Raw genomic sequence first — 19,820 nt, forward strand, 5'->3', positions numbered from 1 at the left:
ATATGTCTATACATCAGGAGGCAGGCTCAGACAGTGTTAGGCCCAGTATGGATTGCACGTGATTGCACAAAGGTTAGAAAGGGTACCGTATCCCCAGATAACATGTATGGATAGCGTACACATTCAAAATATGTCTATACATCAGGAGGCAGGCTCAGACGGTGTTAGGCCCAGTATGGATTGCACGTGATTGCACAAAGGTTAGAAAGGGTACCGTATCCCCAGATAACATGTATGGATAGCGTACACATTCAAAATATATGTCTATACATCAGGAGGCAGGCTCAGACGGTGTCAGGCACAGTATGGATTTGACGGCCCAGACTACACAGCGGAGGAGCAGGGAGAGGTAAAGATTGCAAATGCTGGGGCCCTGCCCAAGCAAGGGGGGCCCACTCATGGGCGTCGGTACTGGCACTGGGCCTCTCATAGTACGGCGGTGTGTCTGACGGCGGGTGTGCACCACCACCGTCAGAGACACTTGATTGCACTATGAAGGACCCTGTACCAGTGCCCGCGCCCAAGAGTCGGCCTACCCACCTGTCCAGGGCAACGGCACTCGCACGGTGTCGTGCGCTAGGTGGTGACCCCGGCCATGGGGGGGAGGCAGCACAGTTAGGGAGTTTTAGAAAGTGGCATATGTTGAAGTTGGACATTCAGCTGATGCAAAAGGTGAAATAGGTCAAGTCCCAGGAAGAGGTGGACCAAAGCAAGCCATTTTTCTGTCACCCTATGTGTCATCAGGGGAAGGTGGGACAAAATCCTTGGAAACCCATGCATGGTTCATTTTAATGAAGGTTAGATCATCCACATTTTGGGTTGACAGACGGGTCCTTTTTTCTGTCAGGATTGATCCAGCTGCACTGAAGACTCTTTCCGATAGCACACTTGCAGCTGGGCAAGCGAGCTCCTGTAAGGCATATTGTGCCAATTCAGGCCAGGTGTCCAGTTTAGCGGCCCAATAGTCAAAGGGGAATGACCTGTGCGGGAGAACATCGATATGGGAGGAAAAGTAGTTTGTAACCATAGTTGACAACTGCTGTCTCCTGTCACTTTCCATCGATGCAGTATTACCAGTTGTGTGAGCGGTACTTGAAAAATCAGTCCACAACATTGTCATGAAACCCCTGTCTCCAACGCCACTTCTGCTGTGTGCACCACGAACACCTCTGCCAAGCTGCCCCCGGCCCGTACGGCTCGTGTGAGAACCATCACCGCTGCTGTGTGCTGGGAATGCCTCAAGCAACCGATTTACCAGAGTTGCTTGTTTATTAGCCAATATTAGGTCAAGGTTCTCCTGTGGCATGATGTTTTGTAATTTGCCTTTATAGCGTGGATCCAGGATGCTGGCCAACCAGTAGTCGTCATCGTTCATCATTTTGGCAATGCGTGGGTCCCTTTTTAGGATCTGCAAGGCATAATCTGACATGTGGGCCAATGTTCCCGGTGTCAATGATGCACTGCGAGTGCTGGTTGGAGGAGCACTTTCTGGCAAATCCACATCCCTCCAGTCACGCACAAACCCTGTACCAGACCTTGCCACGCCAACATTTTCACTTGCCCCACGAGATGCATCCTCCTCCTCTAAGTAATCATCCCCATCATCCTACTCCTCCTCCGAACAAAGACGAAAGAATCTAATTAATAAAAATATTGGAGAAAGAGAAACCAATCACAAACTAAAATGTTTCTATACTAATGCACAAAGCATGGGCAACAAACAAGGAGAATTGGAACTACTAACACAGGAAAAGAAATATGATGTCATTGGAATCACTGAAACTTGGTGGGACAATACACATGATTGGAATACAAGACTAGAAGGATACAACTTATTTGCAAGAAACAGACTTGATAAACGAGGAGGGGGTGTCACATTGTATGTTAGAAACGCGTATATCTGCACAGAAATTGAAGCTTCAGAGACTGGGAGTTCTGTGGAAACTGTTTGGGTAAGAATACAAGGACAGAACAATGGAAAGGACACCATTGTAGGCATTTACTACAGGCCGCCTGTGCAAGCTGAAGCTATGGATGAACTCTTTATGCATCAAATGGCCAAGTTCTCCAAAAAATATGACATAGTTGTCATGGGAGATTTCAACTATCCAGACATTTGTTGGGAATCTCTCTCAGGCAAAACTAACAGGTCAAGGAAATTCTTATCCTCTCTTGCTGACAACTTTATCTTCCAAAAGGTAAGGGAGAAAACAAGGGGAACTGCTACCTTGGATCTAATCCTTATAAACAGGGAGGAAATGGTTGAGGAGGTAAAAGTGGCTGGGACCCTAGGAGGTAGCGACCATGCTATTTTAGAATTTTGGATAACTAGAGGCGGAAGACCTGTGAAGACTCAGACATCAAGGTTAGATTTCAGAAAGGCAGATTTTAAGGGATTCAGAAAGAGAATTGGAGGGATCCAATGGCTGGATATCCTTAAAGACAAAAATGTCCAGGAAGGATGGGAAATCTTGAAAAATGAAATTCTCAAAGCACAGTTGTTAACAATTCCGAAAAGAGGGAAGAATAGGAAGCAGTTAAGGAAACCAGGATGGATGAACACAGAACTTAAGCACATGCTAAAAAGGAAGAAAAAAATGTTTATAAAATGGAAAGAGGGAGGCATATCTAAAGAAGAATATAATGCTGTCTGCAGAACCTGCAGGGCACAAATCAGATTAGCTAAAGCTGAAAATGAATTGAGGCTTGCAAGAGATGTCAAAAGCAATAATAAAGGATTTTGGGGATATGTCAAAAGTAAAAGAAAAGTCAAAGATGCTATAGGATTTTTACAGGATGAAAATGATGAAATGGTAAGACAGGATGTTGAGAAGGCTGAACTTTTAAATTCCTATTTTGCATCTGTTTTCTCTCAGAAAGGAAATGTAACATCAACTGTTATTCACTGTCCTATTAAGGGAATAGAAGAATCCAGGATATCTATAAACAGAAAGATAGTGAGGAAACACTTAGCTAGCCTAAATGAATTCAAGTCTCCAGGTCCAGATGAATTACACCCCAGAGTACTGAAGGAGATAGCAGAAGAAATTTTTGAACCCCTCTCTATAATCTTTGAAAATTCTTGGAGAACAGGAGAAGTGCCAGAAGACTGGAGAAGAGCAAATGTTGTTCCTATCTTCAAAAAGGGGAAGAAGGTGGACCCAGGTAACTATAGGCCGGTGAGTCTGACTTCTATACCAGGAAAGATCTTTGAACAAATTATTAAACAACATGTATGTCAATACCTGGATAAGAATGAAGTGATTAAACAGAGTCAGCATGGGTTTGTAACTAATAAGTCATGTCAGACTAACTTAATTTCCTTCTATGACGGTATCACTGATTGGGTGGATCAAGGAAATGCTGTAGATATAGTATATCTTGACTTCAGCAAAGCATTTGACAAAGTCTCTCATACAATCCTTATTGAAAAAATGATTAAGTATGGAATGGACAAGGCAACTGTTAGGTGGATTCATAACTGGCTTAGTGATCGGACCCAAAGAGTGGTCGTAAATGGCTGCACATCCAGTTGGAAGAATGTCTCAAGTGGGGTACCACAGGGCTCTGTCCTGGGCCCTGTATTGTTCAACATCTTTATCAACGATTTAGATGAAGGAATTGAGGGTAAACTGATTAAATTTGCTGATGACACAAAGCTAGGAGGGATAGCTAATACTAGAGAAGAGAGAGAGAGGATTCAAAAAGATTTAAATAAACTGGAGAAGTGGGCAGCAACTAACAGAATGGTTTTTAACAGGGAGAAATGCAAAGTACTACATCTGGGCAATAAAAATGGAAAAAGCATATATAGAATGGGAGGAATAGGGCTAAGTGACAGCACATGTGAAAAAGACTTGGGTATACTAATAGTTCACAGACTGAATATGAGTCAACAGTGTGATGCAGCAGCAAAAAAGGCAAATGCAATTCTAGGATGTATTAACAGAAGCATACAGTCTAGATCACGTGAAGTCATTATTTCCCTCTACTCCTCTTTGGTCAGACCTCATCTGGAATATTGTGTCCAGTTTTGGGCACCACATTTTAAAAAAGACATCAACAAACTGGAGCAAGTTCAGAAAAGAGCGACCAGAATGGTGACCGGTCTGCAAACCCTGTCTTATGAGGAAAGGTTGCAGGATTTGGGAATGTTTAGTTTGCAAAAGAGAAGACTGAGAGGAGACTTAATAGCTGTCTACAAATATCTAAAGGGCTGTCACATTGTAGAAGGATCAACTTTATTCTCATTTGCACAAGGAAAGACTAGAAGCAATGGGATGAAACTGAATGGGAGGAGACACAGATTAGATATTAGAAAAAACTTTTTGACAGTTAGAGTGATCAATGAGTGGAACAGGCTGCCACGAGAAGTGGTGAGTTCTCCTTCAATGGAAGTCTTCAAACAGAGGCTGGACAGACATCTGACTGGGATGATTTAGCGAATCCTGCTTTGAGCAGGGGGTTGGACCAGATGGCCCAGGAGGTCCCTTCCAACTCTACGATTCTATGATTCTATGATTCTATGATTCCTCCACCTCGTCCAGGAGAGGTCCCTGAGCAGACAATGGCTGAATGTCATCAAGGATTCCCTCCTCCTCTTCCTCCTCATCAACATTGGCTGCAGACACCTGCTCCTTAAAGTGCGTCAAAGTTTGCATGAGCAGACGCATAAGTGGGATGCTCATGCTTAGGATGGCGTCGTCTGCGCTTACCAGCCGTGTGCATTCCTCAAAACACTGAAGGACTTTACAGAGGTCTTTCAGCTTCGACCACTGCACACCTGTCAACTCCATGTCTGCTCTCAAAGTGCCTGGCCGTGTATCCTCCCACAAATGCATTATGGCCTGCCTCTGCTCACACAGCCGCTCCACCATGTGCAGGGTGGAGTTCCACCTTGTTGCAATGTCGATAATGAGGCGGTGGTTGGGAAGGTGGAGCAATCGCTGCAGCTTCTGCATACGAACGGAGTGTACAGGCGACTGGCGGATGTGCGCGCACAGTCTTCGCACCTTCTGGAGCAGGGCTGTTAACTCCGGATAGTTTTTGAGGAAGCACTGCACCACCAGGTTCAAGGTGTGAGCCAAGCAAGGTATATGGCTGAGTTTTGAAAGGGCTATGGCTGCCACAAAATTACGGCTGTTATCACTAACTACCTTGCCTGCCTCAAGATGTACACTCCCCAGCCATGACTCAGTTTGTCGCTTCAAGTACTCGGCCAGCACCTCGGCGGTGTGTCTGTTGCCCAAACACATCATCTGCAACACAGCCTGCTGACGCTTTCCACTAGCTGCTCGATAAGGGGACACATCGTGTGCAACAGTGGCAGCTGCAGATGGAGTGCTCGTACGACTGCGCTCTGTGGACGAGCTTTCGCTTCTGGAGGAGGAGGAGGGTCGAACGCCTACAGCCAACTGTTTCCTATACCGTGGGCTAGGCAGCACTGTCCCACCACCGCTGTCGCCTGTGGACCCTGCATCCACCACATTAACCCAGTGCGCAGTGATGGACACGTAACGGCCCTGGCCATGCCGACTGGACCATGCATCAGTTGTGAGGTGCACCTTTCCGCTCACTGACTGCTTGAGTGCATGGACAATGCGGTCTTTCACATGATGGTGGAGGGCTGGGATGGCTTTGCGAGAGAAGAAGTGGTGACTGGGTAGGTCATAGCGTGGTACTGCATAGGCCATGAGTTCGCGGAAAGCTGCGCTTTCCACCAACCGAAAGGGCATCATCTCAAACGAGATTAGTTTGGCAATGTGGGCGTTCAAACCCAGTGTACGCGGATGAGAGACTGAGTACTTTCTTGACCTACTCATAGTGTCTGGGAGGGTGAGCTGGACTTGAGAGCTGCATATGGTGGAAGTAGCGGTGGACAGGGCGGACTGAGAGAGGGTTGATGATGGTGATGGAGTTGGTGTTCTTTCTGATGGCCTAGAATCAGTCTTTCGTTGATATAACAGTGGGATTCCCTGACTGCTGTGGCCTTGCAACAACACCTCAACATTTGCTGCTGTGCTAACCGGTGGGCTTACAGTGGGGGAAACAATGTAGCGTTGCTGACTACCTTCATTGTGATCAGTTGCACATGTGGCACTTGAGGTTTGGTGTTGTGTCCACACTTGCAAGTGCATGCTGGTTAAATGTCTAAGCATGCAACTGGTATTCAAATTTTTCAGATTTTTCCCTCGGCTAAAGGTCTTTGCGCACTTCTTACAGATAACCTTGGCCTGATCATGAGGATTTTGGTCAAAAAAGTGCCACACTGCACTCTTCCTACTTTGGCAGACATTTTGCGGCCTAGCACGCTGTGATCTTTTGACCCTCTGGACAAGCTGTCCAGCAACTCTTTTGATGTTTGGAACCTGTCTTTGGAGTGCTCCGGGCCTGCCAGATAACAGCTGTTGCGATGTCGATGTCTGCTGTGGATGCTCCTCATCTGAGCTATTGGAAGCAGCACCCTCTTCCCCCAATGGATGCCAATCTGGGTCAACAACTGGGTCATCCATCACCTCCTCTTCTATGTCATGTGCACCTTCCTCTGTGTCACCGTGTATGGTGGTATAGTGTGCGGGAAGGGGCACCTGAGTCTCATCAGGGTCAGAATCTGGCTCTGTACATTGCAAGGACAATGTAGTGCTCTGAGTGAATGTACCAGCAGAATCATCCATCAGCGGCTGTGCATCAGTGCACTCCATGTCAGATTCATCTTGGCCTGGGTAATTCACCATTTGACTTGATAATCCAGGCATGGTATGTGAAAACAGCTCCATGGAGTAATCAGTAGTATGGCCTGCATCATCCTTCAATCTTGGTTGGGGTGAAGGACACAAGGAAAGGTGTGGTTCATGAACATGAGCCTCCAATGACGACTCAGTGCTTTTACTTTTTACAACTGAAGAAGAGGAGGCGATAGAGCTGGAGGCTGAGTCAGCAATGTAAGACAAAACTTTTTCCTGATGCTCTGGCTTTAAAAGCGGTTTGCCAACTCCTAGAAAACTAAGCGTTCGAGGCCTTATGTAGCCAGACGATGACGCAGGCTCAACACCTCCTGCATTCGGTCCTATTTTGCTCTTGCCACTACCATCAGATCCACCACCAACACCATCATTACCAGCTGCCAACCCCCGCCCAATTCCACGGCCTCTTCCACCAGCCTTCCTCATTTTTGGTAGAAATGTAGACAAAATCCAACAAACTATATAGTAATGTAAAACAAGGTACAAGGTGTCTATAGGACAGGGGAGATTTTGAATTTCTGCAGACACTTGTGGACACTGGACACTTTTGGATTGTGTGAGGCCCACTGATATCTGAGCGCTATGTCACAGGCTCGATGGCACAGCTGTGACAAAAGTGACGAGAGAATAAGGGAGATTTTGAATTTCTGCACACACTTGTGGACACTGGACACTTTTGGATTGTGTGAGGCCCAATGAATATCTGAGCGCTATGTGACAGGCTCGATGGCACAGCTGTGACCAAAGTGACTAGAGGATAAGGGAGATTTTGAATTTCTGCACACACTTGTGGACACTGGACACTTTTGGATTGTGTGAGGCCCACTGATATCTGAGCGCTATGTCACAGGCTCGATGGCACAGCTGTGACAAAAGTGACTAGAGGATAAGGGAGATTGGATTGCTTTTAAAAAAGCAGTTTGCGGAGCTGTGGGTAAACAGCAATGCAGGAATGTCAGGAAGCCTTAGAAGGCAGCCCAACAACCAACACCACTGATACACCACTATATAGCCTCCCCTTGCACTGCACACACAGTGACTGGTGTGTTGTGCAGGCCAAATCGCTAGCAGCAGAAGCAGTTTTTTTGTCTTCTTCCCTGCCTAACGCTCTCCCTACAGAATCAGCAGCAACCTCTCCCTATACTGAGATCGGCAGAAGTAAGATGGCGATCGGCGTGCACGCCCTTTTATACCCCCTGTGACGCCCACCAAAGCAAGCCAATCACTTGCATGCCCTTCTGAAAGATGGTGGTGACCCCTGCCTATGTCATCACGTTGCCCACAGTGTCCGTGGATCCTGATTGGCTGAAAGAGCACAAAACAAACTTTTGAAACGCGACTTTGGCGCGTAAGTCGCCGACCTCGTGGCCGACCTCATCCTAGGGTCGGGTTTCGTTTCATGAAACCCGACTTTGCCAAAAGTCGGCGACTTTTGAAATTTTTCGACCCGTTTCGCTCAACTCTACTGATTACTAATCTTAGAATGCCCAGCGGGTAACAGGACATCCTCCCCGGTGGCCATTTGCTCTAGGTGCAGTTCCCTTACTGACCTGAGAGACAAAAGGGGCGCCGGAAAGCTGTGGCTGTGTAGTTACGTCACATTGGTGACGTGGGAGGAACTGGTCTTTCCTCGACAAGGGTAAAAAAAAATTTTCTCCATATATATTGAAGGAGTAAACCACACATGCTCACTCAGTATGGATTATAACGTAATAAAAAATTTAGAACAAAGGTACTGTATCAGCAGATACCTGGTGTATATAGTATAAGTGAAAATGTAAATCTCCCTATATATTTCCGGAGTCACATACAGATAGTCAGCATGTATTTCTCTGTGATACCAGCCGTTACACGGTAGTGTGTGAGGAGCGTACAGCTCTGTACAGTGTGGGAAATAATGAACATTCGTTCACTGTGCAGAAAAAAAGGATAAACGTAGGAGTGCTGTGTAAAAAGCAGTCTGCACAGCAGTGTACACACAGCACTACTGCTATAAGGCAGGCTAATAATCAGCGCTGCAGCACACAAGAAAATCCTCCCTGTCACTGGCAGGCAGTCTAATAACTAGCGCTGCTGCACACAAGTAAATCCTCCCCTGTCACTGCACACTAACTGTACACAACAATTGCGTTCAGCACAAGCACATAACAGCTTCTGTTTACAGGCCTAAGTGTCTCCCTAATGATAAACAGCATCAGCAACCTCTCCCTACTGTAAAGATGGGCAGAAGAAAAATGGCGGTCGGCGGTGAGGGCTTTTATACACACTACGTATATACAGTATTACAGGAGTCACCCTCAGAAGCTCACTCAGTCAGTATGGATTTAACCGTAATCCAAAATGTTGAAAAAAGGATACTGTATCAACAGATACCAGGTGTATCCAGTCTAGGGGTAATTGTAAATCTCCATCTATATTTCCGGAGTCAGACAAAGACACTCGCAGGCTCAGTATGGATTAGACAAGAATATAAAAAGTTGACAAAGGGTAATGTATTACAAGCGTACAGCTGCATACAGTGTTGGGGTCATTTTAAATCTCCTTATATTGTACCAGAGTCAGACACAAACTCTAACAGGCTCAGTATGGATTACACCAGAATATAAAAAGTAGAAAAAGGGAAATGTATTCGAAGCGTACACCAGTATACAGTGTTGGGGTACTTTTAAATCTTCGTATATATTTCAGTCTCAGTAAGCCAGTCCAGACTCTCCACTACAGGAAACTAGATGGATACAAGTACAGACGAGTGATTGCAGAAATTTGGGAATTACTAATCACGGGAAAACCTCCCTGGAGAATTCGTAGAGGCGATGCTGACTCTCAATTACTTTGTCTGTTGAGACAGAGAAAATGGTTCTTTGTGAAGAAAGGGTTGCAGTAGCATGGATCCCATCACCGTTACTCGTCTCCATCAAATTGTGATCACAGGGAGAGATGTAGACATGGTCCTCACTGCCTATCATGATCTGTCTGGTTACTTTGGAGTGCAAAAGACAGAAGCCACAGGCCGTAGGCGATTCTATTGGATGGGCATGAGAGGAGACATTGAAAAATGGTGGCAGGAATGTCACACGTCTGTGACTAGGAAAACTGTGAAAGCTGATAATAAAGCACCACAACAACGTCCATAACAAATGGTAGCCATTGATCATCTGAAGGTAGAGCCCACCAGGACAGGCCATAGCCACGTCTTAGCCATCATCGATCAGTTCACCAAATTTGTAGTGGCCATCCCTATGAAGGATTTAACTGCCCAGACTACACAGCGGTGGAGCAAGGAGAGGTAAGTATTGCTAGTGCTGGGGCCCTGAGAAAGCAGGGGGATCCACTCATGGGCGGCAGTACTGGCACAGGGCCCCTCTTAGTACGCCAGTGTGTCTGATGGCAAGTGGGGCCCCCCCACCATCAGAGACACTTTATTGTACTATGAGGGACCCTGTGCCAGTGCCGTCGCCCGCATGGGCCCACCCACCTGTTCAGGACAACGGCACTTGCCCGGGTGCGCCAGGTGGTGTCCCCGGCCCTGGGGGGGGGGCAGCCCAGTTAGGGAGGTTGAAAAAATGGCATATGTTGATGTGTAGGCTGGACAATCAGCAGCTGCAAATGGAGGAATTGGAGAAGTCAGAGGAAGAGGAGGACAAAAGCGACCTACTGTATGTGTCATCAGGGGAAGGTGGGACAAAATTCTTTGAAACCCATGCATGGTTCATTTTAATGAAGGTTAGATCATCAATATTTTGGGTCGACAGACGGGTCCTTTTTTCTGTCAGGATGGATCCAGCAGCACTGAAGACTCTTTCAGATAGCACTCTACCAGCAGGGCAGGTGAGCTCCTGTAAGACATATTGTGCCAAATCAGGCCAGATGTCCAGTTTACAGGCCCAATAGTCAAAGGGGAATGACCTGTGAGGGAGAATATCGATATGGGAGGAGAAGTAGTTTCTAACCATAGTTGACAACTGCTGTCTCCTGTCACTTGCAATCGATTCAGTATTACCAGTCGTGTGAGCGGTACTTGAGAAATCAGTCCACAACATGGTCATGAAAACCGTCTCCAACGCTACTTTGACTGTGTGCACCAAGAACACCTCTTCCATTTTGCCTACTACGGCTCGTGGGAGAACCAGCACCGCTGCTGTGTGCTGTGAATGCCTCAAACAAATGGTTTACCAGAGTGGCTTGTTTGTTAGCCAATATTATCTCTAGGTTTTCCTGTGGCATGATGTTCTGTAATTTGCCTTTATATCATGGATCGAGGATGCTGGTCAACCAGTAGTCGTCATCCTTCATCATTTTGACAATGCGGGGGTCCCTTTTTAGGATCTGCAAGGCATAATCACATATGTGGGTCAATGTTCCAGGTGTCAATGATGCACTGCCAGTGGTGGATGGAGGAGCACTTTCTGGCAAATCCACATCCCTCCAGTCACGCACAATCCCTGTACCGGACCTTGGCACGCCAACATTTTCTCTTGCCCCCTGAGAAGCATCCTCCTCCCTAAAATAATCATCCCCCTCATCCTCCTCCTCCTCTTCCTCCACCTCGTCCAGGTCAGTTGCCCTCGCTGACAATAGCTGATTGTCATCAAGGCTTCCCTCCTCCTCTTCCTCCTCCTCTGCTGCAGACGCCTGATCCTTAATGTGCAACAAAGTTTGCATGAGCAGACACATAAGTGGGATGCTCATGCATATGATGGCGTCGTCTGCACTTACCAGCCATGTGCATTCCACAAAACACTGAAGGACTTTACAGAGGTCTTTCAGCTTTGACCACTGCACACCCGACAACGCCATGTCTGCCCTCAAACTGCCTGCCTGTGTATCCTACCACAAATGCATTACAGCCTGCCTCTGTTCGCACAGCCTCTCAATCATGTGCAGGGTGGAGTTCCACCTTGTTGCAACATCGATATTTAGGCGGTGCTTGGGAAGGTGGAGCAATCGCTGCAGCTTCTGCATACGACTGGAGTCTACAGGCGAGCGACGGATGTGCAACCACAGTCTTCGCACCTTATGGAGCAGGGCTCTTAACTCCGGATAATTATTTAGGAAGTACTGCACCACCAGGTTCAAGGTGTGAGCCAGGCAAGGTATGTGTGTGAGTTTTGCAAGGGCTATGGCTTCCTCAAAATTCCGGCCGTTATCACTGACTACCTTGCCTGGCTCAAGATGTAGACTGCCCAGCCATGACTCAGTTTGTCACTGCAAGTAGTCGGCCAGTACCTCCATGGTGTGTCTGTTGTCGCCCAAAGACATCATCTTTAAAACAGCCTGCTGCCGCTTACCACTAGCTGTTCGATAATGGGACACCTCGTGTGCAACACTGGCAGCTGCAGATGGAGTGCTCGTGCAACTGCGCTCTGTCGACGAGCTTTTGCTTCTGGAGGAGGGTCGAACGCCTACAGCCAACCGTTTCCTATACCGTGGGCTAGGCAGCACTGTTCCACCGCCGCTGTCCCCTGTGGAGCCTGCATCCACCACATTAACCCAGTGCACAATGATGGACACGTAACGGCCCTGGCCATGCCTACTGGCCCATGCATCTGTTGTGAGGTGCACCTTTCCGCTCACTGATTGTTTGAGTGCATGGGCAATGCGGTCTTTCACATGCAGGTGGAGGGCAGGGATGACTTTTCGAGAAATGAAGCGCCAACTGGGTAGGTCATAGCGTGGGACAGCGTAGGCCTTGAGCTCTCAGAATGCTTCGCTTTCAACCGAACGGAAGGGCATCATCTCTAATGAGATCTGTTGTGAACTCATTTTCTGGTCTACCAGTTGTGAGTTCTCCTTCCGGGCTCCCTCTGGTGGTAACAGGAAGTAGTGAGGTTGATTTAATCAGTAGAGATCTGCCACCTGATGATGAGGATAACGATTGGATCTCTGGAATCTCAGACTGGATTTAAGACAGCAGACGCCCTATTCTGGTGCTGGTGATTCCTTTTGGCTTTTCAGGTCTTGGTTTTCAGCTCAGTTCCAGTCATCTCAAGCTAAGTGTTTCTACTAATGTTCACACTTGATTTTGTTGGTCTATTCAGTTTTTTGGGTGGTCAGCCAGCCCCGGCTGGGGCTGTGCTGAATTTCCACTCTTATTTATCTGTATTTGCCAATTTGCTTTTTGTCCCTTATTAGATTGGCCTCTTTTTTGCTCTGTCTCAGAATATTTCAGAGTGCTGATATAGTGGGAGAAGTCTAGTGGCTTCAGGGTTAATTTTGCTATCAGAAGTGTGGGACATTATTTTTGTAGGGTTTTTTAGGCAGATTGCAGACAGTGTCTTTCTTTTCCTGTCCTTTCTAGTTAGTTTAGGCCCCATCATTTGCTCAGCCTATTTTCCTCCCCGTGTTTGTGTTTTCATCTTGATTCACCATCAATACATGTGTGGGGGCTGTCTCTTCCTTTGGGGTCTGCTCTGGGGCAGTTAGTTTCCCCCTTTTATTGCTTTAGGCTTATTTAGTCCTCCAAACTGACGAGGCGTCTAGATTCATCGTAGGAACGCTCCACGGCTGCTGCTAGTTGTGTGGTTAGGATCAGGGGTCTGCAATCTGCATAGTTACCAACCTCTCTGGTTTTCTGTGACTTAGCTTGTTTAGTTTTCCTCCTTCGGTGACCCATTCATAACAGAGATTAGTTTGGCAATGTAGGCGTTCAAAGCCAGTGTACGCGGATGAGAGGATGAGTACTTTCTTGTCCTTCTCAGAGTATCTAGTAGGGTGAGCTGGACTTGAGAGATGCATATGGGGGAACTAGCGGTGGACCTGATGGACTGAGAGGGGGTTGGTGATGGTGGTGATGGCCTAGATTCAGTCTTTCATTGCAAAAACATTGTGATTCCCTGACTGCTTTGGCCTTGCGACAACACCTCAACATTTCTTGCTGGTGATGTGCTTACCTGTGTGCTTACAGTGGGGGAAGCGATGGGGCGTTGCTGGCTACCTTCAGTCGGAGCAGGTGCACATGTGCTACCTGAGGTTTTGTAGTCCGTTCATGCTTGCAAGTGCATGGTGGTTAAATGTCTAAGCATGTAACTGGTATTCAAATTTCGGAGATTTTTCCCTCGGCTAAAGGTCCTTCCGCACTTCTTACAGATAACCTTTGCCTCATCAATAGGATTTTGGACAAAAAAGTGCCACACTGCACTTTTCCTACTATGGTATAAATTTTCAGGGCTTGCACGCTGTGCTAATTTGACCGTCTTGCCAAGCTGTCCTACAACTCTTTTGTTTTCTTTACCACGTTTTTGGACAGCTACGGGCCTGCCAGATAACCGCTGCTGCGATGTCGATGCCTGCTGCGGATCCTTCTCCTCTTCTGAGCTATTGCCAGCGGCACCTTCTTCCCCCAATGGATGCCAATCTGGGTCAACAACTGGGTCATCCATCACCTCCTCTTCAATTTCATCTGCACCTTCCTCTGTGTCACCGTGTAAGGTAGTATAGTATGCGGGAAGGGGCACCTGAGTTTCATCAGAGTATGATTCTGGCTCAGTAGACTGCGAGGGAAATGTATTGCTCTGGGTCAATGTACCAGCAGAATCATCCAGCAGTGGCTGTGCATCAGTGCACTCCATGTCAGATTCATCTTGGACTGGGGAATTCAGGATTTGACTTGATAACCCAGGCACCAGGCATGGTATGTGAAAAGAGCTCCATGGAGTAATCTGAAGTGTGGCCTGCCGCATCCTTCACTTTTGGTGTGGGTGAAGAACACAAGGAAAGGTGTTGTTCCTGACCAGAAGCCTGCACTGACGACTCTGTGCTTGCAGTTTTTGAAACTTCTGAAGAGGAGGCAATAGAGCTGGAGGCTGTTTCGGCAATGTAAGCCAAAACCTGTTCCTGATGCTCCGGCTTTAAAAGCGGTTTACCTACTCCCAGAAAAGGGAACCTTACAGGCCTTCTTGTGCCAGACGATGCTGCAGACTCAACACCTCCTGCCTTAGCTGCTATTGTGCTTTTTGCATAACCAGCAGATGCACCACCACCACCATCAGTACCAGCTGCGCCCCCCCACCGACGTACGCGGCCTCTTCCACCATACTTCCTCATGTTTGGGAAAATGTACCAAAATACCAGCAGATATATGGTACTGTATGAGGAGCGTACAGCTTTACAAGGTGAATGGAAAAATTTAAATCTCTGTATATATTTCCTTAGTCACAGACGCTCTCCCAGGATGTATTTGACCGTAATCCAACCAGCAGATATACGGTACTGTATCAGAAGTGTACAGCTGTATAAGTTTTTGGGGAAAATGTCAATCTACGTATATTTGTTTCCGGAGTCACACAGACGCTCTCCCAGTATGTGTTTGACCGTAATCCAACCAGGGGAGATACGGTACTGTGTCAGAAGCGGACAGCTCTATACAGTGTATGTATGGAAAAATGAAAATAGAATCATAGAATCGTAGAGTTGGAAGGGACCTCCTGGGCCATCTGGTCCAACCCCCTGCTCAAAGCAGGATTCGCTAAATCATCCCTGTCAGATGTCTGTCCAGCCTCTGTTTGAAGACTTCCATTGAAGGAGAACTCACCACTTCTCGTGGCAGCCTGTTCCACTCATTGATCACTCTGTCAAAAAGTTTTTTCTAATATCTAATCTGTGTCTCCTCCCATTCAGTTTCATCCCATTGCTTCTAGTCTTTCCTTGTGCAAATGAGAATAAAGTTGATCCTTCTACAATGTGACAGCCCTTTAGATATTTGTAGACAGCTATTAAGTCTCCTCTCAGTCTTCTCTTTTGCAAACTAAACATTCCCAAATCCTGCAACCTTTCCTCATAAATCTACGTCTATTTTTTTCCGTAGTCACACACAGACGCTGTCTCAGTATGGATTTTACCGTAATCTAAACAGCAGATATACGGTACTGTATCAGAAGCGGACAGCTCTATACGGTGTACGTATGGAAAAATGAAAATCTCTGTCAATTTTATTATGGACTCTCACACTGATAGCATGTATTTGTCCACGATACCAGTCGGTACACGGTAGTGTGTGAGTAGCGTACAGCTCTATACGGTATATGTATGGAAAAATGAAAATCTACGTTTATTTTTTTCCGTAGTCACACACAGACGCTGTCTCAGTATGAATTTTACCGTAATCTAAACAGCAGATATATGGTACTGTATCAGAAGCGGACAGTTCTATACGGTGTATGTATGGAAAAAAGGAAATATCTGTATTTGTATTTACGGACTCACACACACCCGCTGTATCTGTATAGATTTGACCGTATTCCGAACAGCAGATATACGATATTGTTTGAGAAGCGGACAGCTCTATACGGTGTATGGAAAAATGGAAATTTCCGTATATGTATTTCTGGAGTCTCATACACACACGCTCTCTGTATAGATTTGACCGTAATCCAAACAGCAGATATACAATACTGTTTGAGAAGCGGACAGCTCTATACGGTGTATGTATGGAAAAATGTAAATCTCCGTCTATTTTTTTCCGGAGTCACACACAGATAGCATGTGTTTGTCCATGCTACCAGCCGGTACATGGTAGTGTGTGAGGAGCGTACACCTCTATACGGTGTGTGAAAAAATAAACGCTCGGTAACTGTGCAGAAAAAAAAAGAATAAAAGTAGGAGTGGTTTGAAAAAAGCAGTCTGCGCAGCAGTGTGCATAAAGCAATGCAGCTATCAGGTAGCCTAATAAGGCAGCCTAATAACCACCAGCGCTGCTGCACACAAAAAAATCCTCCCCTGTCACTGCACACTAACTGTACAGTGAAAATCGCTATCAGCAGAAGCACAGATTTTTGTTTTCTTTGCTGCCTAACACTCTCCCTATTGAGAACGAGCGGCAGCAACCTCTCCCTATGCTAACATCGGCAGAAGTAAAATGGCGGTCGGCGTTTAGGGCTTTTATAGCCACTGTAATGCCACACAAAGCCAGCCAATCACTTGAATGCCTTTCTCTAAGATGGTGGTGGCCGCTGCCCAAGTCATCACGTTGCTCACAGTGTGCATCCTTGATCATTGGCTGAGAAAAGGCGGTGGAAGCATTATGGGAAACGCGACTTTGGCTCTCGGATCGGCGACCGCATGGCAGACCTCATGCTATGGTCGGGTTTCGATCGGCGAAACCCGACTTTAGCAAAAGTCGGCGACTTTTGAATTTGACCGACCCGTTTCGCTCAACTCTAGTGCTATGTGATGGGAATTTTTTCAACTTATGCACAAATTGTGAATACCAGTGTTACTACTCTTAGTCTGTATCAATGAAGATGAAAAAGGCCATTGCACAGAAACTGTGCACACCTGTATATATATTTTTTTGATATGTTCTATTACAGCTGTGCACAGTTTCTATGCAATGGGCTTTTTCTTCTTCATTGATATATTCTGTCTTCCATGCATTCTGTTGCACCCTGATTTTTATTGTGTTATATTTTTGCATATATTGTAGTGCACCCAGGCGTTTTTCTAATGCTACTTAGTCTGGACAGGACCTTCTGTCAGGCCACATTGTGCAATATATGGTGAAGTGATTCCAGTCTGCACAGCCTGCCCAAAGTCCAGAGATCATCCTGTGACTTCACCCACCAAGACATAAGGCCCCTGTTAGAACTCTGCGACTTTTTGGGCTGCATAGCAGGTTTGCTGCATGTGGTAGATTGTGTTCTTTAGCTGAGGTCCTCAATGTGCGCAACCGGAGGGAGACTATCCCCGTCATGCCCAGGCACACCCACGCTCTGCAGATCTCTGTGTTCTAGGACAGGAAACCACTGAAGACAGATGGGACGTTCTGCCTTTTATACCCACTCTCGTGGTGCTGTCATGGCAATAAGAAATATTTGCAGCATCAGAAATGCACCAAATACTCATCGTGGCAACTTAGGCGTAAAAGTCAATAATAACAAATACAAAGATATAAAAAATGAATAATGCACAATTTAATTTATGTACTGGAAACTAACTATAGACTGATGACTATTCTTATTTTCTTCTGCAGGGATGCGCAGATATTCTCAGAACATGGTTTGAAAATAATTTTCTTTATGTCGGAATAGCAACCATCTGTACTTCTCTTATAGAGGTAAGAATCCATGGAATTATCAGCATGGTGTGTGGCGGCAGAAGCACATAGCATAGATGGCTTTTCTTTATGCTTTTCTTTGCATCCAAAGCCAGTTATAGATAAACAGAAACGCACATGCAACAAATGCATCCTAAGAACTGTGGGAAATTCTCACAAGCATGAGAATGGTCTCTATCCCAATGCAGTGTGAACACTGTGCCAAAAGGAGAAAGGTTTTAAATGGGTAAATTATGATACTGGCACATTAAGGAATTGTATTAATTGGCCAAGATAGAAATAGGAAACATTGTTTGCATAAAATAATGGCATACTGAAAATGTGGCATTCAGAGGTGCTTATTAATCTGATATTGAGGGAAAATTAGCCACATTGTCGTATTAGCGGAGAAGTGCCTTGTGGTCCTGCCTTTCTTATTACCAGTGGTAATATGCAGAGGTCTCCAGCTTGTGTTTCAGTGGCTGGTCAAACACCCTTCTGTATCTTTTGATAACATAGTTCTAGCTGTCAAAAATGATGGAACTTGGACAGAACCTGACATATCCCTTAATAACGTGATAAGGTTTTCGGTCACAGTATAGGTACTGTACATTGTGAAACAGAGCTGGCACAGCATTATGGCTTATGTTTTGGTGTGAACGAACATTTACTGAATATCTGTGAAAGTTAAATGGTTTGTCCAGGATTGAAGCAATATTCTGCAGTCACTTGATTTGGGAAAGTTTCTGCATTTTTTCCCACACTCATCAGTTCACCATAGGTCAGCCAGGGGACTCCGCGCAGCTTCATTGATGTCCCTGGCTGACCTGAGGTGAACTGATGAGCGTGGGAAAAAATGCAGAAACTTTCCCACGCTCATTAGTTCATATCCGGGCAGCTGGGGAGGCTGCGCAGAGACGAAATAATTCATTCTGGAAATGGTTTACAGCAGGCTGGTCGCATTATCACCGGTCCCGTTATAAACCTGTTAACCACTTATGATGGATTGCAGCGGGGGGACCTGACTGACCAACGGAGAGGTAAGGATATTGTTGCTTTTTGTTTTATTTTTGTTACAGATCCATGGTTTGTTTATGGATTAGCAGAGGAATAAATATGGTCAAAAACTAGGTGTCTTTATTTCATTGAAAGAATTTTTAATTAAGGTCTGTGTGTGTTTTTTTTTTAACCATTTAATAGTCTATGGTTAATAATGGATAGGTGTCTTATTGACACCTCTTCATTATTAATCGACTTAATGTCACCTTCCAATAGCAAGGTGACATTGACAGGTTAATATTAACCCATTAGCCACTGCTACAGGGCAATGGGAATAGAGCGGGTAAGTGCCAGAAAAGGCGCATCTTATAGATGCGCCTTTTCTGGGGTGTCTGGGGGCAGATTTTTGTAGCCGGGGGGCAAAAACAATGGTCCCTCTCAAGGCTATTAAAATCTGCCCTCACTCACTGGCTTTCCCTCTCTGACTGCGATTTTTGTTGTGAGTTCATTTTCCCCTTCACCATTGAGGTCTGATGAACTCCCTCTTCTGGTGAAGGAATGTAGTGAGGCTGATTACCAAGCACCTGAGCTGGATGATGATGACTGGGTGACTGGAATTATAAGGCAGCCGACGCCCTTCTGCCTTGCTGGTGATCTCTCTGAGGGATTCTAGGAGACCAGTCTGATTCCTGCTCCTCAAAAGCTAAGTTTTCTGCTCTGCTTGTTGCATTTGTGTTTTGGTTTTGTTTTGCCTTGTTTTTCTGGATTTCTGCCATTCCCTGCTGGGGTGAGCTGAATTCCTTTTTGCTCTGTCTTCAGAATATACCTGAGTGCTGATATAGTCTTTTTGAAGCCTAGAGTCTTCAGGGCTTTTTTCCCTATCAATCTGTTGGCCCTTGTTTGATAGGGTTTTGGCGGATTGCAGACAGCAGCTTTCCTATCTTGTCCTATTTAGTTAGCTTGGGCCCCATCATTTGCTCAGCCTATCTTTCTATCTGTGTGAGTGTTTTTTCATCTTGCTTCACCGTCATTATATGTTGGGGGCTGCC

General features: G+C 46.0%; 1 protein-coding gene and 1 long non-coding RNA gene across 3 annotated transcripts in view; one reads left to right on the forward strand and one right to left on the reverse strand.

The window, feature by feature from the left end:
• The window catches only part of CD53 (CD53 molecule), a 145,321-nt gene that overhangs the window by 102,416 nt on the left and 23,085 nt on the right, over positions 1–19,820 (forward strand). For both annotated transcript variants that reach the window (XM_073557268.1, XM_073557267.1), the window contains exon 7: positions 17,710–17,793. In XM_073557268.1, coding sequence (XP_073413369.1) covers positions 17,710–17,793 — 84 coding nt within the window. The remainder of the gene's footprint in view (positions 1–17,709; positions 17,794–19,820) is intronic.
• Positions 1–19,820, reverse strand: part of LOC141063206 (uncharacterized) — a 118,975-nt gene that overhangs the window by 71,980 nt on the left and 27,175 nt on the right. The window lies entirely within an intron of this gene.

Source organism: Dendrobates tinctorius, unplaced genomic scaffold (genome assembly GCF_039654945.1).
Source record: "Dendrobates tinctorius isolate UK_male_01 unplaced genomic scaffold, ASM3965494v1 ptg000246l, whole genome shotgun sequence".
Lineage (NCBI taxonomy): Eukaryota > Metazoa > Chordata > Amphibia > Anura > Dendrobatidae > Dendrobates > Dendrobates tinctorius.